Genomic DNA, 24,613 nt, shown 5'->3' with positions numbered 1-24,613 from the left:
CAGACGAATCGGCGCACGTTGACGTGATCGAAGTTCGCTGTTCGCGTTTGAATGTTCGGTGACTTGTAGCGCTTTTGGAGCCTTTTTTACTCGATTGCAAGCGCCATTTTTGCACAAAAAGTCACATTTGATATGAAAATATGACTGAAGATGCCCCACACATTGTATATGTTGCTAAATCAGAAGCTAATGATAGTACTTTAGAGCAAGATATCGCGAGTAAGTTGTTTTGTTTACATTGGTTTGAAATTCTTTTTTAATTTATTATCAATTGTAATCTTGCAATAAGAAAGGTAAGGATTGTATGAGAAAGTTTGTTTTATTATTACTTTGTTGTGGTAATTTTGAAATTTTATTTGTTTTAGTTGATGCAGAAGTATACGCCGATGAAGAATATCTTGACTTTTGTAAGTTTCACTTGTTTCCACAATGCCGTTTTTAGTGTTATTTTAGTACCCAGTGTTATGAGTAGAACGTAGTGATTATATGCTCTTTGGTTATGAGCTGATTAATTTTTGGAACATATTGTATTTTAGCACAAGAAGAAGATGAAAATGATTCCGATGATCCAGCAGAATTACTCAGTAAGTAAAGTTACCCACCAATTGATTGCTAAAACATCCATGAGTCGGGAACAAATATCCATGCTCATCACACAAATAAATGCCCTTACCAGGATTTGAACCAGGGACCATTGGCTTCATAGGTAGGCTTGATGACTACCCACTACGCCAAACAGGTTGTCACCATAACACCATCATACAAAAATCAATGTTGTTATTACACACCCAAAAAATAAGTGTAAAATCTTTCTATAACCAACCATTTTACTAAATACATTCCTTATAAATTATGAATGTGACATCAATTAAAATTTTCAGATGATGTGCATATGTTGGATGATCCCGGACCCTCAATTTCAATCAAGCTGGAAGGCTGTGTAAGCTCAAGTAAGAATTTGATTCCCATTCATATGAGTTATTTGATTTATAACAAAAATCTGGTAATTAATTATTGTTTCATTTATTTTATTGGTTTAATGATAAATTATTTATAGCAAAACCAAATATTTAACTTATAACTTGTATTACATAATTTCATCAATATTTAATACCTTTTTTTAGTTCATTAACATATGAGCACATAATTTTAGAAGTTCTGCTGAAGTGGGTCAGCAAAGAAAATCAAAATTCAATTTCAAGGTCATTTTTTGGCTGGCAAATTTTAACCTGAGTAAGCATTGTTATGCCTCTAGAGTTAAACCAAGATAAGTCTGCATCGACTTTGATAGCCTAGACTGTGCAAGTGTAATTTTAAATGTTCAACTTCTATGAAGTTATGATGTAAAAATAACACTTGCACAGTCTTTTCTGTCATAATCATTGCAGAGTTATCTTGGTCTAACTCGAATAAACTCTACAATCCACTCTGTTCACATTCCAGCTTTACATCCAACCACATTACGATGGACTCACCAAGCAACGCTCCACCTTGTTGAAGCTTACCAATCCTTCGAAACCTCATTAGTAAGCGGTCAAATGAGTATCAACCAAGTATGGGAACAAATTGCCAAGAACCTACAAACCCAGGGGTATGCAGTTACACCACAGCAGTGTAAAAATAAGTTTGGAAGTCTGAAACAGATTTATGAGAAGATGAAAGAGCAGGAAATTAACTCTGGTGTCTCTGTCAAGAGATGGATTTACATGGATCTGATGGAACCGATTATGATGGAGATGGAGAAATATAGATCATATTCTAATGTAAGTTTTATATAACAACTCTTTATAAAAAAAAACAGAAGACATTTTTTACAGAGTAGTTCAACAATTTTAAAGCTTATTTACGACACTGTGATAAGGTTTTTGGCTTGGTTTGTGAACTCTGCATTCTTAAAAGTTAATATGAGCAATCAAAAAACCCAGTAGTAAACTTAACAGCAATAAAAAAAGAAATGTTTATTTGCGAAGAAAGGTACAGCAGAGATAAACGAGTACTACTAACGCCATCTATTGACAATCTATCGTAAACTACAGTAACTAAACAACATTATCAGTAATCAGTATTCCATATTCATTCCAGTTCCATAGGTACATGATGGTACATGATGTTGTGTGCTGCTATGAAACCCTGCAGGGCACTACAATATAACTTAAACCTTAAACCTAAAGTCTGCACGCAATATATTATTTAGTCAATAATTGACATTTATACTGTGCTATCAAGAAACTCGTCTAATGTGTAGAAACATTTTTCCGTTACATATTTACACAGTTTTTTGTTAAATAGGGTGTTCTCCTTTTCGTCTCTAATACTCTTGGGAAGTTTATTATACACCTTAATACACATACAATTATTGCCGTACCAAGTTTATCATAGCTTTCAGCGTGTTTAAAATAGTTTAATTAGTAATATTACAAAAAAAAAAATTAAACAAAAGCTAATGGTAATAATTATAGAAAGAAGTTGAATTTAAAAAGGGGCACTACTAGTGCCCTCTGTTGGTGAGCGGCAGTAAATCATCTCACGTTAATATGGATACTTTTGCAAATGTGTTGGCATCATTTTGTTATCGAATACTAGTTTCAGCTCGCGTCTTTGTCTACATAGATGTCATTAAATTTAAGTTAAGGATGTACTTTCCGATGGTATTGTTAGAAAATCCGCTTTAAAGAATTGATAGACTGCTACTACTAACGCCATCTAGTGTTAAACTTCTGGTAACTAGCTTAGTTTGATTTACATTATTTATTTTTTGGATAAAACGAACCATCGGTTGAGGCTATTAATACGTCAATAATGCGACAGTGTCATAAAATATATCACGTGCCTAAAAACTATTTTAGGTGAGTGATAAATTACTTTACATATATCATATAATATAATGTATGTAGTATCTCATAGGGCCAACATATTTACCTGAAACTAAAAAGATTTAATGGGATTTTTTTATAGATTACATAGTGTCAGTGGGTAATCATTACAGTTATCTTTAGTTTTTTATTTATACAATACAATACAAGATAAATACTCTTTATTACACACCTCAATACAGAAACAATACAAAGAATACAGCACATTAAGAAGAGGTAAAGAACAGGCGGTGTTATCGCTAACAAGCGATCTCTTCCAGACAACCTTTAGGTAGCGGAATTTAATAAATTTATGTCATGTCAGTAGGTGTTCCAGATGCAATAATAGAAGATAAGTACAACTAATAATTTTCGCACTGAAATATTCCAGGATGCGTGGGACTCGCCGAAGTGCAAGGATATTACTCAACTTAACATTAACACCGACAATCAAGAGCAAAAAAAGCCAGATGGTAAACGTAAGTAAAAATACCTTTATGCATATAAAATCGACGCTTCTTGAAGCTAAAAATAATCCCTCAGCTGAGTTCACCTCAGTATAAAAAAAAAAAAATTGTCTATAAAATATGTGTCCATTTTTTTCCATCATTAGTCATCACTATTAATGGCGAATAAAATAAATAACCTTAATTTTTATTTGTCAACAAAAATGAAACCAAAATATGTATGTATATGTATGTATGTATGTATGTGTATGTATCGTTTCTTATGGTATAGAAAACGTGTCTCCAGCTTTTCTATGTACAATTTTTACTTGTTGACGATGGAAAGTAACTATTATCCGGCACATATAGCCAGTTATTATCTACTATACTCTATCGAATTCTTATACTGAGTAGAAGAAGCCACCAGTTCCAATGTCCTGAAATCAAAAAAAAAATCTGCGACAACAAAACATTGCTCGAGATCTCGTAATATTGCTCTTTTACTTTTCAGAAACTGCACAAAACATATACAAATGGGAAAACCCAGACATCCTCTCTCTAATAGACCTGTACCGCAAATACCAAGGAGCGCTCGACTCTGGATCAATATCACAAAAAGTGCTCTTCAGACTTGTTGAGAAAGACATGCGGAATAAAGGATTCAATGTAACAGCCACACAATGCATGGTCAAATTTCATTCACTAAAGAAAACCTATAAGAGCATAAAAGAGTATAATCAGGTGAATAGGTTGATACCAAGGAGGTGGAGGTACTACGATCTGATAGATACTATAATACATGGGGCGCCTGATACATCTAACTATGATCCTTTGGAGGAGGTGTCAGAAACATTGGCGGAAATTAGTAAGTTTATTATGTTATTTCATATTATTAGGTAAATATGGTTTATTTATAACATTTTAAGTATATAGTAAAATCTGTGAACATATCTTTGCAAAAAATGGGATAACTAGTGTCTATTTTGTTTGTGTACGTAAATATTCGTTTATTCTGCAAGACCGAAAATCACGTCAGGATAAGTAATTACAATCCAACATTTGGTTAAACCTTTATAGTTCGATGACTAAATAAATAAATAATATAGGACATTATTACACAAATAAACAAATAATAAATAAATAATATTAAACTAAACTTAATGTTAGCAAATAAATCTTAATATTGCTTGAACTACATACAGTCAAGCAAAGTTAGTACCAACATTGGTCGCTAGATGGCGCTGTGCTGGTCCAGTGGGGATCGTACATCGCGGTGTTAAGATTTTTCTCGCTATAATGACCCTCGCGCCTTAACGTAATGAAATCATACTTACCTGGCGTAGGGGATACCGTGATCATGAAGGCGGTTCCCCCAGGGCGAGATCCTTCCATTGCACTGCGGTTGGGTTGACCCTTGCGATTATCCCTAATGTGGATAACTCGGACGCGTAATTTTTGGTAGTGGGGACTGCGTACGCGCTGTCCCCCTCTTATTATAATTGTATTCAATAATAAGTTTGTTGGTTATAAGGTTCTCTTCAAAAAAGAGTGTACAGATTTTTAAAGGGTCGGCAACGCGCATTATAACACATTTGGAGTTGCAGGCGTTCATAGGCTACGGTGACTTCTTACCATCAGGCGGTCCGTATGCTTGTTTGGCACCGTCGTGGTATTAAAAAAATAGTGTCTTGATAACTTGCAATTAAAATTGAAAAATTCTTCACCGAGGTACCAGCTTCCACAACTAAGAACTTAAATTCATCACCCTCTTCTGCCGTTACACTGTTAGAAGAGAATGTCCCAGAATGTACTAGAAACCTTAATTTTGAACATGTGAGTGCCTCAGATATATTAAAGGCGTTTAAATCAATTAATGTAAAAAAAACTAGTGACCTTTGGGGAGTCTCCGTTCATACTGTCAAATCCTTAATAGAAGTTGTAGCGCCTGACCTGGTAGTTATATTTAATAACAGTGTTGACTGCGGTGAGTTTCCTGATCTAATGAAACATAGTAAAGTCACTCCTTTATTTAAATCAGGTAGCACATCCGACCCCACTAACTTTAGACCGATATCAGTGTTACCAACATTCAGCAAAATTTTTGAAAAAATAGTTTTGAGTCAGTTATTGAAACATTTTAACATTAATAATCTAATGCACAACAAACAATTTGGTTTTACACGGGGTCGCTCAACAACCGACGCTGGTGTTGAGCTAATTAAACAGATCTTCGATGCCTGGGAGGAGTCACAGGATGCTTTAGGTATCTTCTGTGACTTATCTAAGGCCTTCGATTGCGTCTGTCATGAAACATTGATCAGGAAACTGCACTATTATGGAGTAAGAGGCTCGGCACTGAATTTAATAAAGTCTTACTTATACGGTAGAATACAAAGGGTTGATGTGAGTGGACAGCGATCACCGGGGTCATTGGTCGCTATGGGTGTACCGCAGGGATCAATATTGGGGCCGTTCCTGTTCCTTATCTACATTAATGACCTGCCTTACCTTGTAAAGACCCACCATGACATAGTATTGTTTGCAGACGATACCTCACTTATTTTCAAAGTCAAACGACAGCAACAAGCTTGCAGTGATGTAAACAATGCTATTTCTAAAGTAGTAAATTGGTTTAATGTTAATAATTTATTGTTAAATGAGAAAAAGACTAAGTGCATTAAGTTTGTTACAAGTCACATAAGGAATGAGCAAACAGGTGTCATTGTCAAGGATGAGGAATTGGAACTAGTAGATAGCACAGTTTTTCTTGGTATAACTTTAGATTCTAAACTACAATGGGGTCCCCATATTGCTAATCTCTCGAATAGACTGAGTTCTGCAGCTTTTGCAGTGAGCAAGATCCGTCAGTTAACAGACGTGAAAACAGCTCGATTAGTTTACTTTAGTTACTTTCATAGCATTATGTCATATGGTATTTTACTATGGGGTAGTGCTTCAGAGATAAATACCATTTTTGTTCTGCAGAAGAGGGCTATTCGTGCAATATATAAAATGTACCATAGAGACACACTTAGAGATAAGTTTAAGGACATTAACATAATGACAGTGCACTGTCAATATATTTATGAGAATATTCTGTATGTACATAAAAACATTGCCAGTTTTAAGAAAAACTGTGAAATACATAATATTAATACTAGAAATAAGCATAAGCTCGCAGTGCCCTTCACTAGGCTCCATAAAATTAAGAAATCATTCATGGGTAATTGTGTAAGATTTTACAATAAACTTCCTAATATTATAACTGAATTGTCTGTTAGTAAATTTAAAAAATATGTAAAACGTAAGCTTATCTCTAAAGCCTATTATAGCACACAAGACTACATGAATGATGAAACACCGTGGGATTAAGTGTGATTGTAAAGAATGAATTATTTATTGTTATGTTATTAATGATGAAATTGATAATTCAATGTATATATATACCGTATTTTTTGACATTTAGATTTTATTCTAGAAAGGTTCTAGACTAGTATTTTTATACAATTTTGATGTTTGACGATCTTTTTGTGAAATTCTTATTATTAAGTTTACCATATCTATAATAGTTCAATGTTTTTTTTAGAACAATAATAACTGCATCAATAAATTGCTCTGATATTTAGATTAAGATGATATTTGTAAAATTTGACGATTTAAAAGTGCTTGTTGCTAGGCCTATTTGAATAAAGAATATTTTGACTTGACTTGACTTGACTTGACTTAAAACACTAATACGAATCGGTTTTATTTCCCCAATTTCAGCGTAATGAATCATGACAAATGTCAACTACCTCTTATATTAAAATATCGATACCGCCAAATTAGTAAGTCGGGAATCAATCGAGCTACTAATAAAATTAAATATAAATGGCTAACAGTCTTGAGGAAGTTTTAGGTGTATAACACGTGAAGACTCCTATGCGGCTGGCATCGTCACCACGAGTGTAATGAAGCCTCTATAAAAATTGAGGATTGAAAAAAAACATACACTTCGCACGTAGCCAATAATATATTATCCACCTATTAAGTCATACTATTATGCTTTCAGAATCTGAAGAAGCTACGCCTTCCCATATCTTTAAATGGAGTCGAAAATCCATAGAAATACTAGTCAACGCATATCGGGAATACCGGCCGCCTTTACACGACACCAAAGCGACTCGGCAGAAAGTTTGGCAAATCGTCGTTCAGAAACTGCGCAAAGGAGGTTACAATGTTTCCATTGCTCAATGTAGAAGCAAAATATCAGGGATGCTAAAACTGTATAGGAAAAATAAGTCGGGGGCGGGTGGTAGGGCGTGGAACCATCGCGGTGGATGGTATTCCAAGCTTATAGAGTCTCTAGTAGAGAAACCTAAAACTATACAAAGAGATGCTCCTAAGAGACTGTCTGAGACGCCTCGAAGGCCGGATAGTGTATTAGAACAGCTTATTATTTGCGAAGAAAACAGGGAAAGGCGACATCGTGAGAATATGGAGCAGAGGCAACAGTTAATAGACATAATGGGACAATTGTTAGAAAGGCTGAGTTGACTGAATGAAACGCTTTTTTTTAGACGGAGGAGTGATGTTAGTATACATACAATTTTACAAGGTATGTCTGTGTTTTATTACTGTAAAACCATCAGTAAACATTAACTTACCAGTATTTTTAGTGATCATTGTTAATTTATTATGCAGTTTTAAATATTATTCATGTGTACTCGCAAAACCCGGCAGGCAACAAAGCATTCGTTTAATCGTTTATTTCGGTGCCAATTTGTTTCCACAGTGAAACGTTTATATGTCATCCTTACTAATATTATAAAGCGAAACAACGCTGTGTGCCTGTCGTTACCTCTTTAGCAGGGGTCGGACAAAAAGTGCGGATGACGTAAAAATTACGTAATCTTGCACACAGGATGATGTTTGAGTTTGTATTTAAACTTCCGTGTGACATGTAGTAACAAAGTAGTATTAATGAAGTAACAAAATAATCGTAAATAAATCCATGGAATTAATAATACAGGTGGTAGGGTGATGTAGTGAATAAAATAAATTTCACGAAACTTGTTACCATAAGGTATAATTATTTGAAATTAGTTAGAACAAGTCTGTGGGATCCTCAGATAAATAGTTTTAATAGTCAAAAGTGGGAACAGTAGGTAAGATTAGTAAAAATAAAAAAAGATAATTTGATGTTAGTATACTTATTATTTAATGAAATTATGCATAGATGACTATTTTTCTAACAAGTCTATTATTGTTGTCACAGACTTAAAATATGCTACAATACTACAATAACGAAGTCAATTTATTGTTCATCTGATTGACAATGTGTCAGTCAAAAACGTACTTACTCATTTCAAGTGGCGATATCGTTTAATAAAGAGGTTGATAAATGACAAGTGATAATTATTTATGAAAATCAAAAATACTATTTGAAATAATATAAGTGGTTTGACGTCATCCGCACTTTTTGTACGACCCCTGCTCTTTAGGCTTAAACCTCTGTACCGACGTAGGATAAGTATTGAGATAATTTGGTCCGAGAAAGGACATATAATTATTGTTCAATCTTTAATATTATCATCCCACGCGGACGAAGTTGCGAGCAAAAGCTAGTAATTAATAATGTTTAACTCGGTATGATTAAAGTTGATTTAGATAGTCAGTAATCCATGCATTGTAAGTTGGTTCCAACATTTGACGTTAGATGGCGCTGCGTAGGCTCAGTGGGGATCGTACATCGCGGTGTTAAGATTTTTCTCGCTATAACGACCCTCGCGCCCTAACGTAATGAAATCATACTTACCTGGCGTAGGGGATACCGTGATCATGAAGGCGGTTCCCCCAGGGCGAGATCCTTCCATTGCACTGCGGTTGGGTTGACCCGTGCGATTATCCCTAATGTGGATAACTCGGACGCGTAATTTTTGGTAGTGGGGACTGCGTACGCGCTGTCCCCCCCCTTTACACCTGAAAATTCTTACTATAGTAATCTGACGCGTGAGGGCGTGGCTAAGCTAATATCGCTAATAAGGGAAAGATAATCTTATATAAAAATATGCGTGACATGCCAGATGAATGTTCTAGAGGTACGACGAGCACGAGTTCGTTTGTTTTAAGGATGAGAAGGAAATCGTAAGTATCAACTATGGCACAATAGGTACAGTATACAAAAATAACCAGTTTTGCCCGCGCCTCCTCTCAGCTATGGTTCCGAGCGAAGCCGTTCACGAAGCTCCCCGGACTATACTTCGTTCTTTTCAGTATTAGAAAAAGGCAAAATATCATACCGTGTCTTTTTATTGAATTTGAAAAAGGCTTTTTATAAATTAGTAACTAATTAGGTAATTATGAAAACAAAATAATGTAAATTATCGGATGTGATTTCTAATTGTGACTTATTTTTCAAAAGTGTTTTTCAATAAAAAGACTCGTCAAGATTGAATGCAAAAAAAAACGAAGTATATATATAGGTTAGTTAGAGAGAGCCCAAAGCAACGACAGGTTGTCAGTGGCAGCTCTAGACAAAAGTGGGGTCGGCGTCAACTTTCGGGGCCCTTCTGTAATTTTCTAGTTACGAAGATTTATAAATAAATATCAATCGAGCCCAAGTGTTGGATAGCTAATTAAGAAATAAATTAACTGCCAGATAAAATTTCCTGATAAGCTCAGCACTTTATCTACCAGTTATGCTTACTTGAAGACTGTGAAACGCCAACAATGGCTTTATTCGTCAGATAAGTGACAAGTAGCTTACTCAGGACTTTACTAGGACATTGTGATACAGGACCTAAGACTGTTTTTTTGTAACTTCAACATTTTTCGCCAACGTCTGGAGTCACCACTGCTGGTCGTAATATTTTGCTTAAATGTCTACCTCCGCCCGAATTTAACACTCGTGTACACGCCACGGGACGAGGCCTGTCGATGAATATCGACGAATCGAGTTGTCTGATTGGAATAACTCGACCAGACGAGTCAACTAGAATCAAATTTCCGTGCATATCGACTTTAGCGAAGTGACAAAATGTGCAAACGCTAAACGAATTACACTTGAACGGATAAGGATTGAATAAATCAATATTAACAAAGTTTTCCGTCAGACATTCAGTCGGTATCCGATCTACTCGAATGACAAATATCCTGCTGCCAACCAAACATTCTGATCGAATCAGCGGCCGAATCTATTCGAATTAGAAAAAAGTAGTCGACTTCACTTCAGCCTTCAAGTAGACATTGAAGTCCTAAGCGCATGTGCAAGCTACGCGCCTGCGCGCAGTTATCGATGAGTCCAGGGCTGGTTAGTGTGCCGCCTGCCGCAGCATGGACGTGCCGCCTCAAGCCCAGGGTCCCGTGCGGCCGCTCGTCAACCCCGACGAGTATGGCGAGGTGGACACCTCCAGGTACACTGATTTTACTATCGAAGACTCCATTTTTTAGTTCTATATTTGACGTAACAGATTAAGCTCCTAAAATTCTTAATCTCTTTAACTGTTTCGATTTTGGAGCTACGTAAACATGCGCAGAGCGCGTCTTAAAAAACCTTAAAAATAATGATTAATAATTTACAAAAGCGAGTACCTAGTGTTTATTCTGAATTAGAAAACAAATGACATGTGACATACATCACTAAAAACGAAGCACTTGTCGCAGTAACCCTTCGTTTCGCGCGATACCTCTATCTCGTCCAATAAATATTAAATAAAATGAGACGGATAGTTCGACTACGAATCGCGCAGTTGATTGACCAGACCTTGAGGTATTGTTCAGAATACTAGACCGTCGTTATGTAAACAATTAGGTTAACATTCCCTTTAATCTTCGAATCAAAAAATACTCGACAATTTTTAAGAAACCGGTAAAAAAATCAGGTATTTTGGACAAGAACTTATATAATGACTCCACAAGAATTTCAAGTAAGATTGAATACAGATTTACCTCATGTTTTTGGCAATCATAGAGCCGCGGGCGTGGCGAGATCTTAGTGGAAGCAAATTTTTAATTCATAAGTTTCGTACCTTATTACCCTGTTCTATACATGCCCCTAACTAAAGTTGTTTTCGTTTTAAAATGGCAAACATCTCAAATATTCTTACATTCAAGAAAAACAAATTAATTAAACATGTATCTATTACCTATATCTACCTTTAAGCTCACAATATTTAATACCTGCACGTAATTTTCACGTAATTTTTTTCATCACACTTGCTCGCAAAAGATCTATGGATTGTGATAAGAAAGATATAACTCCCTAGGGAGCTACCTACGTCTTTACTTTTAAAATACTGAATTATCACCCCCGTGTCCAATATTCCACTTACCTCCTGCACAATGTACTATTACGCTTTGTTAGTAAACGGTTTATGAAGGTGTACGCGTAGGCCTATATTAGTAAACACTTTACTCTAGAGAGATGCCGCGCTCAAATATAAAATAAAATCGAATGTAGGTCCTGAGCGTAGTAAGTGTTAAACTGTATATTTATACGTTACTGGGATTAGAATGAGGCTTAGTGGTTGCGCAGTGCTTCCCATTTGACCCTCAGAACTGTAAAAGCCTGTATAAATTCTAATTCGCATACGAAGAATTGTTAAAGCCTGAAAAACTAGTTGGCTACAGCCATTTTAATTTTGATTTGATTCAGAATAATATTTCCTCGTCGAGTTCCTTTTGTGGTTATTGCGTACGTGGGGATCTAATGTAAGCGAGTGCGTGCAAACATATTCGATTGATCCTACAAAACAGGTCCATTGGCTCATGTAAAGGGGCCACTGATTACCAGTTCGCCGGACGATTTCGGTCTGTCAATTATTCGCTATTCTGTCAACTTTGACGAATAACTTACTGACAGGCCGATATCGTCCGGGGAACTGGTAAGAGTGGGCCCCTTAATAATAGACCGACAGCAGATCGAACAGTTCTTTCATATTTAGCCTATAAATATTTGTTCCATTTCTAATGTTACCACGCTAGTCCAATAGTTAGATTGTGGACTTTTCCACTGCTGAGCTTTTTCCTCCCGACTATAAGTCCCAATAAGCTATCCCAGAAGTCCCAATCTTGTACAGTCCGCGGTACACTTGCAAGTTTAAAATTAAATCTCGGCGCCCTTGTCTAAACTAGGCTACTCGAAATAGATAGGTAACATGGTGAGGAGGATTGCCTCACGGCGCCCCTCTTTACTGTCTACGGCACAGTCTGGTAACCCATGAGCTAGCCTAATAGGAATTGTGGACTTAACAGTTTTTTAAATGATTCACGGTTAGTTTCACTACACTTAAATCGACCGGGATTTAAACCGTGATAACCTTTTATATATATCCGAATTAAACACGCGTAGTGACACTGAGTGTGGTGTGCTTAGATAGACTAACAAGTGTGGACGCGACCAGTTGTAACGTTGAAAGCGAACGCAGCCGACGCCCACGAATGAGGGTAGACCGAGCGCGGTCTACACAACTTTGACACCCACCCGCTATTTCCAGCTACCCGTGAACAAGATGCATGTAAGTGCGTCGAAATATCGGGAGCTCAATAAAAACAATATAAAAGGACTTAGGTTGCCTTAGGAGTTTTCTTTCGCCTGACAAACATACACCGCACTCGAGGAGGCACGTCAGTTAGTAACGTTTGCAAATAAATCAATAAATTTTGGAGTTATCAGAATAAGGTTGTACTTAATATTTGTAACCTGGTATTTAATCACAATGACGCGATGATTTTAATTTGTTATATCTCTCGCGTCGATTGATGATCCCCATAAGAGTTAATTTTAATATGGAGTAGCTGGCACGAGTAATTTACTTGAGATGTAACTTTTAATAAAAATACGGTAAAAACATATTTCTTAAAAAAACCGGACAAGTGCGAGTCGGACTCGCCCAACGAGGGCAGCAGAAATACATCATCTGTGAAAATTTCAACTGTCTAGCTATCACGGTTCATGAGATACAGCCTGGTGACAGACAGACGGACGGACGGACTGCGGAGTCTTAGTAATAGGATCCCGTTTTACCCTTTGGGTACGGAACCCTAACAAAAGATTTGTAGGAACTGCCATAGGAATTTTCATTCGATAAATTAAATAAACAAAATATCAAATTGTACTTCGTACATAAGTCCCGAGAAGCTCATTACTATGAGGCGCAATTTGAACCCCAACCTCTAGTTAGGAAGTCAAAAGCTCTACTGCTTGGCTAACCGCCATTTAGGTGGACTTCACATAGGATGCGGAATCGCACGCCGCTCCGATGTATGAGCAAACCGGTGTATATGAGCGCTATGTGCGTATATTAGCAATGTCCCGTTCGCACACACCAGAGCGGGGTGCAAATTTATAACCAATGTGAAGACCGCCTTAGAGAGGGAAAAGCCGGCCGGCGGCGCCCAGTCCGGCGCCTTCCACGAATGACATTAGTTGGCAATGAAATGGTTTCGCATGTTACGCGAATGACGTCACGACTTGCATAACAGGGTTCATACCGCGTTTACCATATTCGCAGTAACATTTCATCGCTATACATATTCAACCTCGTATCTATATATTAGATACGTATATCAGATACAAGTTTGAGTAAGTATAGCGACGATTTGAAAACCACACAGTACCGTACAATTTTATGCCGGATTTTTATACAATAGGATACAATACAATACCATCAATAGGTACAGCAACTTGAGCAGAGCGAAACATGCGGTCTTACAGTACAATACACAATATAATACAATACCTACAACAATATAATACTTATTCGATGAGTTTTTTTGCATGTAGTAGAGTTTCGTTTAGAGTTCAGAGGGCCTAGCCAAGATGCCAATGTCTCTATCACTCTTCCGTATTAGTGTGACAGAGAGACATTAGCGTTTCGTTCGCTACGGCGCAAAAGCCATTTTGGCTAGGCCTCCGGTGTTTAGAGTTCATCCGGATCAACGCACTGCGCTCTAAAATTCAATAAACACATACTGACATTGGCAAAAAAACCGCCAGGCTCAAATGGACTGACTTTATGTCTTTATGACTATTTCTGCAGGCATCCAGAATATACAGATAGAGGGCTAACATGGCAAGTTGCCGGTAGAGAAGCATTTGCTAAAAACCAAAGTAGAGTTTAATATCAAAAGTACTTGTATAATAAAAGTTAATTTTTTTTACAAACAGATCACTTAGCATTCTCAAGCCGGCCGCTGACTAACAGTCCGCCGGACGAAATCAGCCGGTCTCGGTCTCGATCGGAACTGTCCAATTTTTGTTCTAACTGACAGGCCGATATCGTCCGGACTTTTGATTATACCAATAAGACGTTCTTTAGCGAGTCTGGACTACCCGTCTCATCTCATTCTTTAATATGGTAGACAGCTAAACACTTTCTGTAGCCGGGGTGCTAGACTGCTTAGTCCTATGTAAATCTCGAAGGGCAGTTTTCAGGTCAAGGACGGCATACAAAGTAGGTGCTTAGCGTCCCGTTCTATTTTTTATTAGCTATGATTCGGGATAACAGTGCCATTTACTTTAATTATGCTTTTATTTAAGTTAAGTAATTAGTTATTTTCCCTTTAAATGAGCAATTCTTGTATATTTATATACCTATTTTTAGGACTTTTCGTTTGTTAGGATACCTAAATGGTTATAAGACTTATAAGTCATGGATTATAAGTACCTACGACCTTGTAAATTATGTAGGTAAAATTTTGTCTTATGTAAGGCAGCAGATGAGGTAACTATTATATCAAAATTTTACTACCTAATAACATTGTATGTCTACAATCTCTAGGATCTGTAATTTGTATATACCTACTTATTTACTTATCCCGTACTGTACGTGCTTTTCTGCTAAATAAACATTTCATCCAAAGGGAATATGTACACATTTATTCGTCCCTCAACACAACACAGCGCGACGGTCAGTTATATTGAATCGAAAATGAATGAAACTCCCTTAGGTACGGCGCGTACTTTGATTCGCTCTATTACTTAATCATAAACCTCGGTTGACCCCCAATTAAGGTTGTTAGGCACTTCACCCCGAAATAACTCTAACTCGTGACGCCACTCGACGGGGCGCATGCGTCGAGCCTCCGAACTCTGAACGCGAGTGGGAACGGAACCACGGCGGAACTGACTCGTTAGGCTGTAACGTAAATGGAGAGTTGGACGATGTGGTTTATGGTATTATGATTCATCTTGATCTTGGTTGAAGTTGATGTCTAGGTACTAATTCTTCTTTGATGAAAATCTTAAATGCATGGACATCGTACCTATGTATATGTTGCAGCCAACTGGTTAAATTAGCCAACTAATTAGTTGGCTGAAGATCAACAAACAATAACAAGGCCACCACTGAACCAACTTGGTTTGGTACCACTGGTAAAAGGTGGGAAAAAAATCTTAATAGTTACCACTGGTAACAACTTGGTGGTAACTAGTGGGAATAACCCTGAAAAATTTGATGATAACCATGAATGGGATTCGAACATGATTTTGATTAGGTATATCGCAGGATCGGAGTAGATCCAGACGTAGGTAAGTATTGGGCGACGACCAAAAGGCAGTAATTTTTTTTGTCTTATCGTTTTTCTTTAAAACTGAGAAAACCACGTAAACCTCCTATTGAAGTCCGAAAGGTTGGCGAATAGTTTGCGCTTTGTACCTACATCGCCCGCTGCATATCGTAGATAGGTATTATTTACACACCGGAAATTAACAATATGTTTCGCAACCTGTGCATTTCGTCGTGCATTCACCAGATTCTGATGTTACAGGTATCCGGAGCCGAAGGAAGCCACGCACAAGGTCCGCGGCCGCAGCGATGTGCTGGAAATGCTCTGCGGTGCGGGCGCCGTGGACCCCGAGCTGCTCACCGTCAAGACCTTCTACTTCTTCTTCTATTCCGCGTTTGGCTCACTCTTCCCGCTCATGGGCGTCTATTTTAAACAGATGGGCATGAACGCTGGCCAATGCGGACTGCTTATAGGCACGAGGCCGTTTGTGGAGTTCCTATCCGCTCCGTTTTGGGGCGGGCTAGCTGACCGCTGGCGTAAAGGAAGGACTCTACTTTTAGCGTCGCTGGCTGCATGGATTGTCTTTACGCTGCCGTTAAGCTGGGTGCAGCCTGGAGCGGTGGCGTGTGTGGTGCCTCGGAACGCGACTAGCTACGATTTGTTGCCGCCGCGTTACGATGATACAATGGCTCCGTCTAGTGCGGTTGCGAGGTCATTCCACGGGCCGACTACGTCTGCCGCCCCTGGCTCGGCCGGCAGTCCCCTCCCTGTGTCTGACGCCTACAATTACAACCCGGCGCAGAACGCTGACTGGGTGACGCCGCTGCACTCGTCCATCGTGTACCGCACAGCTGATATTCAGAAGACGTTCTTCTTGTTGCTCCTGTTGGTCATGGTTGGCGAGTTCTTCAGCGCGCCGGCCATTACGCTAGCTGATTCTGCCGTTATTACTCTGCTTGGAGAAGATGCTGATCGGTAAGCATTCATCTCTACACGCTTCATAAGTTGTATTATCTTGCCTATTTATACAGATAGTACAGATATGTGGTCATCCTAAATGAGAGTCAAGGATTACCAGGCATTCAAAAAATAGGTACAGTTTAGATAAAAATATTCGAACATCGTAAGCGAAATTATTCATACTCTGTGTTATCTCCGATTGTCCATGCAATTTTGGAGCTCGCGTTATACATCGCTCCAAATTAACATGTACACATTATGAATGGAATTCATTCACGAAGTGACCATGCGCTTTTGTAGCTTGCTGTACGAGTACATCTGACTCATGTTCATGATCCCATGTCGATAAATATCCCGTGTCTGTGGAAAATCCAAACTTTTTTTTCATTACTTAGTCATTTGTGAAGCGACAAGCAAAACAAAACAACTAGTAATTTCTGCAAAATTTGGCTCACTTAACTAACTCCACGTTGACCATATACCTCAGGTACGGGCATCAACGCATGTTCGGCTCTCTTGGCTGGGGGCTGGCCATGTTCTTCGTGGGCATCGCCCTGGACCACAGCACGGCTTTCAGTTCGCATCCTTGCGGCGGGCCGCAGCGTTATGAGAAGAATTATACCATCTGCTTCGCTACGTTCTCCGTGCTTATGGGCGCTGCTCTGCTTACGGCTGGACAGGTTTGTGCCATACGGATCCTTAGTATGACTTGATTGAAGAAACTCGGTGACGTATATCACTCAAATTTTCGAATTTTGTCTTCATAAATGTCTCTACTCGATAAGCATGCCAATTGTCCATAAGAATTATGAACTTTATTTTGCATACCATCGTCAACACAGTCAACTGACCAGACAGTTTATAGTAACGGCAATCATTGTTTATGTGATGAAGTGTGTGCTGTAAGTATTGCGTTTACTACATTATGTCAAGTCACTTCCAGAAATCTCAATAAGCCATGATGTTTGAGCTCTTTCAAAACGGTTTCTTCATTTGTTCGCATGGTATATGGTCTGAGCAACTTTCTTATAATGAACTTTATATGTGCAGATCAAATTCAAGTACGAGTTCGCGCCAGAAGTGATAGCGCCCGTAGCTCCGACCTCGCCAACGCAGGAGGACAAACTCCAACAGCAGTTAGCTGAGCAGCTCCAACTGCCAGGCCTGGATACCAGCGCCCCGCGCTCCGCGCCGCAGCCGCCATTGGAGCAGGCTAAGGTAAGAGAGAGTTGACATGATGCCAACGACTACTTTCTATCACCGCACCGCTCGCCGTCGGCAGGGTGTCCATCCTCACACCCTAGAACCGTTAATGGTCGCGCACCGTGCAGCTTAAGAGAAATTTCCTCCTGCGGACGCTCCGGCTGTGGAATAAGCTCCCTGGCGAGGTTTTCTCTAGGGGCACAGTATGGGGTCTTCAAAACAGTAATGTACAGGTTTTTAAAGGGTCGGTAACGTGCATGTAAGTAGTTGCAGACGTCCATAGGCTTTGGTGACTGCTTACCATCAGGCGGACCGTATTCTTGTTTGCCACTGACGTATACCACGTTTGCCACTGACGGCAAAAAAGAGAGAGAAAGACAAACGTTAACGTTAAGGATAGTGAAGTGATTTCATAGCTCCGACAAACTTCAACAACAACTAGCCCGGCAGGCATAATCATCATCTTGATCTGAGCATGAGCACATCCTGCAGCTTCACATAGGTGCAGATTACCATATTAATCCTTCGCCGCCCACCGACTATCGCCTCAGCTTTAGCTGCTAGAGGCAAAATGCAATTCAAAATTTAAAACTTTAGGTCGCTATTGGGTTGCAAATGTAGACTCCTGGGAGACGGATAAGGAGAAAGAATAAGATTAGCATCTAACATTTATAATATACAGGTGTTCGCGCAGACCACGCGCGAGATGCCCGAATGGGTGACAGTGCTGAAGCAGTTCCAAAACGTCCGCGCCGCGTCGTTCCTGTTCGTGGCCTGGTTCATGGGCTTCGGCATTGGCCTCATCTTCACCTTCCTCTTCTGGCATCTGCAGGTAAAAAGGTTTCAGTCCCCTCAGTCAATATGCCAAGGACTGTGACCGTTATGCACAGACTGAAAAGAAACCGCTTTACTATACGATGACGCAACTGAAATAAGCAATCGCTCACCCTCGTCCTAGTTTAGTGGCGGAGCGCTAATTTGTGGTGACCGCAAGTTTTCCAGCTCCATCTTGTATCTTGAAGTTGAGGTGATCTGTGTCGATGTTAAGTACTGTGGGGGAGTTCACATAGTTTGCCACGAGGCCTCTTACCTCTGATTTATCTTACAGGATATTGGAGGCTCGCCGACGCTGTTCGGGGTCGCGTCCGTCATAAACCACATCTCGGAGATCTTCGCCTACTTCTTTAGCTTCAAGCTGATCACACAAATGGGGCATTTCAAGGTATGGTGTATGGCGTATGGAATTCCCTTCCACCAATATCCTAATATTCTTGGCGTTTGGTTTTAATCATCATTGCTTCCATAGACTCGTCGTTTTTCACAAGGATTTTTTTCTTGGGACGACATGACGCAATGGTTTAAATTATCTTAATTATATTTCTAAGTCTCTCTCTCTTTTCCTATGTAACGCTTTAACTCTTGATTGTACATTCTATAGATTTCAATCGTACCCATTTTCTACAATCTCTCTTCGCGCTTTTTAATCTGTTATTTCTTATTTTTTTAATACTTTTATAATGCACCTTTGTCCGGAACGACATAAAAGATCTAATATCGGTGTACCTCCAGGTGCTGTGCCTGGGCCTAGCCGGCAACGTCCTCCGCTTCCTCTACATCTCGTGGCTCACCGACCCGTGGTGGGTGCTGCCCTTCGAGTTCGTGCAGGGCGTGACCCACGCCGCTGTATGGGCTGCTTGCTGCTCATACATCGCTCACCACGCACCGCCTGGCCTGCGTTCATCTGCCCAGGGCGTTCTTCAGGTAACAAATGTGCTCGGCTTATAAAAAGTCTTGGTAATCTGTACACTGGATTGACAAGGAAGGGTACCCAACTGTTCGACTTCGATTTGATTCATTTTGATATATGTTAAAGAGTAGTCTAAAATAACGGACACGTATTTTTTTTAGCTGCCCAAACTCAACCTGTTAGGAGAAAATGGCCTTCAAAGTACTAAAAAGTTACTAAATCTTCTAACTCCTATAGAAAGTGATGCTCAAGCAACTTGCTAGTTAATGGCTGGTTTGAGTATATGTTTGAAAGCAGCAAAAAATAATGAGCACGTGTTTTGTTATATCTGCTTAAACTCAAGTTTTCCTAGAGACTAAACGCAAACGCGTATGTCACGTTTCGAAATCGAATTTATTTACACTAGGGGTACTGATTACTGGCAAAGATTTGTTTGGTTTGAAAATGCCATCACAAAATAATCCGCAAAATTCATTGTATGAAAAATCGAATTTCGTTCAAATTCTCCATACAAAACGTCAATTTCATAGCATAGGTAATGACCTAATAGATGATACCTATATTGAAATAAATGAAATTGTGGTGCAGGGGCTGCACCACGGGCTCGGGCGCGGCTGCGGCGCCGTGCTCGGCGGCGTGGCGGTGGCCAAGTGGGGCACCACGCGCACCTTCGCCGGCTACGGCATCCTGTGCGGGTTCGCCCTCGCTGGATTCGCGTTCCTTAACTTCCGGGAAGAGGTATGCATGATCTAGATGAGATAAACAACATAGTGTTATCGTGCTGTGCGACGAGTGAGACATCAGCAATACCTTCGCTGTTCAATGGTTCCCAATAATAGCAATAACCATCACCAAATCGCCGATCTACCTTGATCAAGAACCTAGTCAATTCAAATTGTGTAAATAAATCATTTGAAGCTGTGGAAGGTATTTATCCTATCTTACGCATTGAAGGAGGATTTCAGCTGAAGAAATATTATATAGAAAACCACCAATTATGATATTTTCTAAAGTCTAACTCGCACTGAGTTTTTAATCTCTTCCATATAGTAACATTTGTTACCTTTCTGATCTTAACGATACACTTAACTGAATCTTTACTTGCAACGTTAATTTGTTAGATGTATAATGTGTCTTAAAGTGTCTTTGAAATAAATTTTGTCAACTTTCAGGCCAACGTAGAAGCGGATATGGACGAAGAAGCCCGCGCCGTGGCCGAGGCCGGCGTGCTGGCGCCTCACGGAGTCCCCTCGAACCCCATACCTCGCGCGCTTTCATCTACTCGTCTTTCCGATCTCGGTCACCATGATTCTTATGGCGCCACACAAGTAAGTACAAACATTTATTAAATTATTAGAAGAAGTTTATCTTAAACTCTCGCGTCACCTTTCGTTTTACATGGATATATGGAGTGTTTGTGGCAGTGGAGTGGCAGGTCTAAGGATTGCAATTACAGGCCTATTATATGAATCCTTACTAAAACATACATATACAATACAATTAGAAGGTTATATAGAAAAAAAATAATTTATTAAAAACAGAACAAAATTGATTTTTGGAAAAGAAAATCCATAGTTTTTCCATAGCTTTTTGATCGAATCATCATTTCATCATTTGTGATGTATCATCATAAGTTAAGTTTTGACGATTACGGCATACCCGTAGATGCACTACTCCTTGATATGTCAAAAGCGTTTGATACATTATGCCACCAGATTCTCTTAGAAAAACTCCACATGTATGGCATTCGAAAGCCCCCATACTCCTAGATTGAAAGCTACCTATTAAACAGAAAGCAATGCACCCAAAAAAATTGAACACGCAATATAATAATAAGTACAAGTACATTGAGACAGAGCTATATTATCAACATTTATGGTATACCTCGGGGGATTTTTTTTGGGCCCTTATTGTTCCTATTCTATAGGATTTGCCAGATATGGCATTTTGTTTGCTGACGATATAGATCAATAATAGTTTAAAGTAGAAGCTCACACTAGTCTACGAAACTCATCGATAGAACTACGCCGGAGAAGCGAGCCTCGGCGTGCCCGGGCAGGCGCCCGCCGCCAACCCCTTCCTGCAGGACGCGGCCGGCGGCTACAGGTAAACTCCGCGCAGGCGCCGGCTCGCCCGCTCCCTGCTCTGTAGCTCAAACAGTTTGTATGGAATCGAGTCTTAACGTTTAAGGCTCAGTTTCATTGGTCGATAACTCGGTCGATATACGATGTGCGGTGAATCCCCGTAGGTGCTAAGGCGGTAAAACGACTAGTGAAACTCATAATGGCATACGTTTTAGGAATCTCCCGCACTCCGCATGCTTTATGGAGTATGCAGACGACCAATCATCATATCGACCAATTAAACTGAGGCTTTATAGGACACAATCTATACTGTACCTATGTTTGCCACATTACTGTCATCTTCTTATATTTTATTCTTATGCAGAATTTTAAGGGCAATGGGATTTAAATTGTATTTTAATTTAAATTTAATCCGTTAAAGAGTTTTTTGATACCACGTCGGTAGCAAAGAAGTATACAACTCGCTTGATGTTAAGTTAAGATATAGGTACTGTAGTTCCTTAAGAAAATCTCGGCAGGAAGTTTATTCCACAGTCAGAGCGTTCGTGAAAGGACATTGTAAGCTTTAATTATTTCTTAGAAATTTAAGTCATGAATCCTTTTTGGACGACTTATAAAAACTTTGTTATCAATTTGATGTTTTGATGTAAATATGTGTTAGGTACATGGAAAATGTCGCTTTCGAAAGACTTCGCGTTTTTTTTATATATAATAATTTGGCGTCTTTTCTAGTCAAGCCTTAAGCTACCCCAAAGACTCGAGTCTTTACCAACACTACACAAATCCTTCGAGAACCCAGGTTCTTCGTAGCTTCGGTACTAAGTATTATTAATAGGCGGCTGACAGCATTGGATGGACATTCATATTCAATAAGCTTATAAAAACATTGGAGGCTGAGGCAAAATGTTGAGCCCAGGAAATGAGACCTCGAATCATAGCTACACAGCTTAACAAACAATATTCAAGGAAAAAAAAAATCAAGAGAATAACCACGAAGAACGAGTCAATTTCGTTATCTCAAATGTTTAATCTACGTACGATCATCAATGTGTTATAAGCTTATTGTTAATACTCAGCCGCTCCTTATTATTAAGCCTGCTCCATACTTAGTGTGTGAACCATACTCGAAAGGCGCGGACGAACTCAAACTGCGCACCAATCAGTCGAGCAGACTTGTCGTGGGATAAAAAGACGAAAACTAGGGAACAAAACGGGAAATGTATGCGAATCGAGTCCACACTCGCGCTCGAAAGATTCGCGCGTTTGCGCACTAAATGTGGAGGGGCCTTTAATGTAAATAGGTTAAGGGTCGACGATTATCGCTGTAGCAGCGTATTGTCCGCGGCCGGTGGCCGGCCATTATAAGGGTACTTTCCATTGTTATTCTAACAAACCTTTTGTCAGAACATGAAATAGTTTGAAGGTGTTTTCAAGTCAAGTAAGGGTCCCACACTAGCGTCTTTGGAGCCTCGGCGTCTAGGCAGTCTATGGAAAATGACATCAAAGTGCAGTTGCGCCAACGTTGCGTCCCGCAGCAGCCAGAGAGTTGACTATACATATAGTCGCCGATGCTCGGGAGGCGCTAGTGTTTAGTGGCCCTGAGACCATCGTCAACACTCTTTTAACCGACAATTTGTAAATCTTATTACAAACATATAAGGTTCAACAATGGAATCCATAAGTATCTTTACGGAACATAATGGCAAGTTCCCCACAAACGTTACATTGTGTTCGCGGTGTTCGCTGTTGCTACGTCTCGTTTCTTTTGTACCGGTGTATTGTGAACTTGTATTTACGACAGGGGTCTCTAAACTTTTTCACCCGAGGGCCACTAGCTTGGCTTTTCTCGCAGGCCAGAATAGCCATCTACCGTGCCGGATCCGGCCCTAGGGCCGAAGTTTGGAGACCCCTGATTTACGCTATACCCGTACTGTCACGGTGTCATATCATGGTGTGATGTAGATCGGCTCACGGAGCGGGAAACCCGTTCCGTGATCCGTATTTTGTTGATAATGTAGCAGATATTCATATTATATAACTATATTATAGCTATATGTATACAATGTAGATTTGTTGTAAAGATATTCTTATTGACAAATATCGCTGTCGGAGTACCAGAAAGCGAGTACATTACCGAGTAGAGTCCATCCACGCTAAGTTTGCGCAAAGTGCTACGTCAAGTATGACGCTCTCATACATTGTCACTGCCAAGTTGGTGGAAACTTATCCGTAGAAGGACACTACAAAAACTATTGTTATAAATGTATATTTACGCAAAAGTGAGAAATTGACTTTGTCGCGCGATAAACAAATTTTATTTTACGTGTTAACATATTGTATTTTTCAAGTATTTTTATTGTTACCCCTTTACTACGGCGTGCTTGCTTTCTGGCCCAACGATGACGATATTTGCTTATTGAGGAGGTGGGCACGAGTTATATTTTTGCACTTTCTCTCCGTCTGCCACGCCGCGCTTTTCCGCTCCGTCCGGTACGGATCCGACCCGTCCGAGCTGCACAAGTCAGGTCCGATACGGACGGTGGCTACGAGGCGATGGCGAACGACTTTCAATTTCAAAACGTGTAACGATTAAATGTTGAACTATTGACTTGGAGTTTTTGATTTGGTTTTCCCCTTATCCTATCCGTTTTATCTCAAATTTTATATTTTATTATAGTAAGCGATGTAGCTTCTTATACAAGGTGTAACAAAAATAGTGGGGATCCGTTTAATCTGTTCTGATGAGGAAAAAGTAGAAGAAAAATATTTTTTATTATTAAATAAAATAATACATATATTTTTGTTACACCCTGTAGGTTTAGGTGTTTACTT

General features: G+C 39.4%; 2 protein-coding genes and 2 non-coding genes across 5 annotated transcripts; all 4 read left to right on the top strand.

Annotated features, from left to right (window-relative positions):
* Window positions 1–6: 6 nt before the first annotated feature.
* LOC133522633 (uncharacterized) lies at window positions 7–7,898 on the top strand. 2 transcript variants are annotated; one of them, XM_061858009.1, is made up of 8 exons: window positions 7–219; window positions 366–407; window positions 537–584; window positions 882–950; window positions 1,444–1,763; window positions 3,244–3,331; window positions 3,810–4,163; window positions 7,350–7,898. In XM_061858009.1, the coding sequence occupies exons 1-8, from the start codon at window positions 141–143 to the stop codon at window positions 7,832–7,834; spliced, it is 1,485 nt and encodes a 494-aa protein (XP_061713993.1). In that variant the 5' UTR covers window positions 7–140; the 3' UTR covers window positions 7,835–7,898. The 2 variants fall into 2 exon arrangements, with proteins under 2 accessions (XP_061713993.1, XP_061713994.1); XM_061858010.1 differs by having other exon boundaries at window positions 214–293.
* Window positions 4,625–4,786, top strand: LOC133523140 (U1 spliceosomal RNA). Its single transcript, XR_009800193.1, has one exon. It is a non-coding gene; the product is annotated as a U1 spliceosomal RNA (small nuclear RNA).
* A 1,189-nt stretch (window positions 7,899–9,087) lies between the features above and the next one.
* Window positions 9,088–9,249, top strand: LOC133523141 (U1 spliceosomal RNA). The gene has a single exon (XR_009800194.1). It is a non-coding gene; the product is annotated as a U1 spliceosomal RNA (small nuclear RNA).
* A 1,306-nt stretch (window positions 9,250–10,555) lies between these two features.
* LOC133522628 (major facilitator superfamily domain-containing protein 6-A) lies at window positions 10,556–24,389 on the top strand. Its single transcript, XM_061858003.1, has 10 exons — window positions 10,556–10,692; window positions 16,049–16,762; window positions 17,235–17,427; window positions 17,798–17,965; window positions 18,633–18,782; window positions 19,059–19,172; window positions 19,520–19,711; window positions 20,286–20,435; window positions 20,870–21,025; window positions 21,718–24,389. Exons 1-10 carry the CDS (start codon window positions 10,613–10,615, stop codon window positions 21,805–21,807), a joined length of 2,007 nt encoding a protein of 668 aa, XP_061713987.1. The 5' UTR covers window positions 10,556–10,612; the 3' UTR covers window positions 21,808–24,389.
* Window positions 24,390–24,613: the final 224 nt, after the last annotated feature.

This window comes from Cydia pomonella, chromosome 11 (assembly GCF_033807575.1).
Source record: "Cydia pomonella isolate Wapato2018A chromosome 11, ilCydPomo1, whole genome shotgun sequence".
NCBI classification, from domain to species: Eukaryota; Metazoa; Arthropoda; class Insecta; order Lepidoptera; family Tortricidae; genus Cydia; species Cydia pomonella.
This window is presented reverse-complemented; position numbering and strand designations above follow the sequence as displayed.

Excerpts from the sequence above, each read along its gene's own strand:
- LOC133522633 (XM_061858009.1), top strand. The coding sequence starts at position 141 with ATGACTGAAGATGCCCCACACATTGTATATGTTGCTAAATCAGAAGCT. Across the intron at positions 585-881 it reads TGATCCAGCAGAATTACTCA|ATGATGTGCATATGTTGGAT; the intron begins GTAAGTAAAGTT and ends TAAAATTTTCAG. Across the intron at positions 4,164-7,349 it reads AGAAACATTGGCGGAAATTA|AATCTGAAGAAGCTACGCCT; the intron begins GTAAGTTTATTA and ends TTATGCTTTCAG.
- LOC133522628 (XM_061858003.1), top strand. The coding sequence starts at position 10,613 with ATGGACGTGCCGCCTCAAGCCCAGGGTCCCGTGCGGCCGCTCGTCAAC. Across the intron at positions 10,693-16,048 it reads GGCGAGGTGGACACCTCCAG|GTATCCGGAGCCGAAGGAAG; the intron begins GTACACTGATTT and ends CTGATGTTACAG. Across the intron at positions 16,763-17,234 it reads CTTGGAGAAGATGCTGATCG|GTACGGGCATCAACGCATGT; the intron begins GTAAGCATTCAT and ends CATATACCTCAG.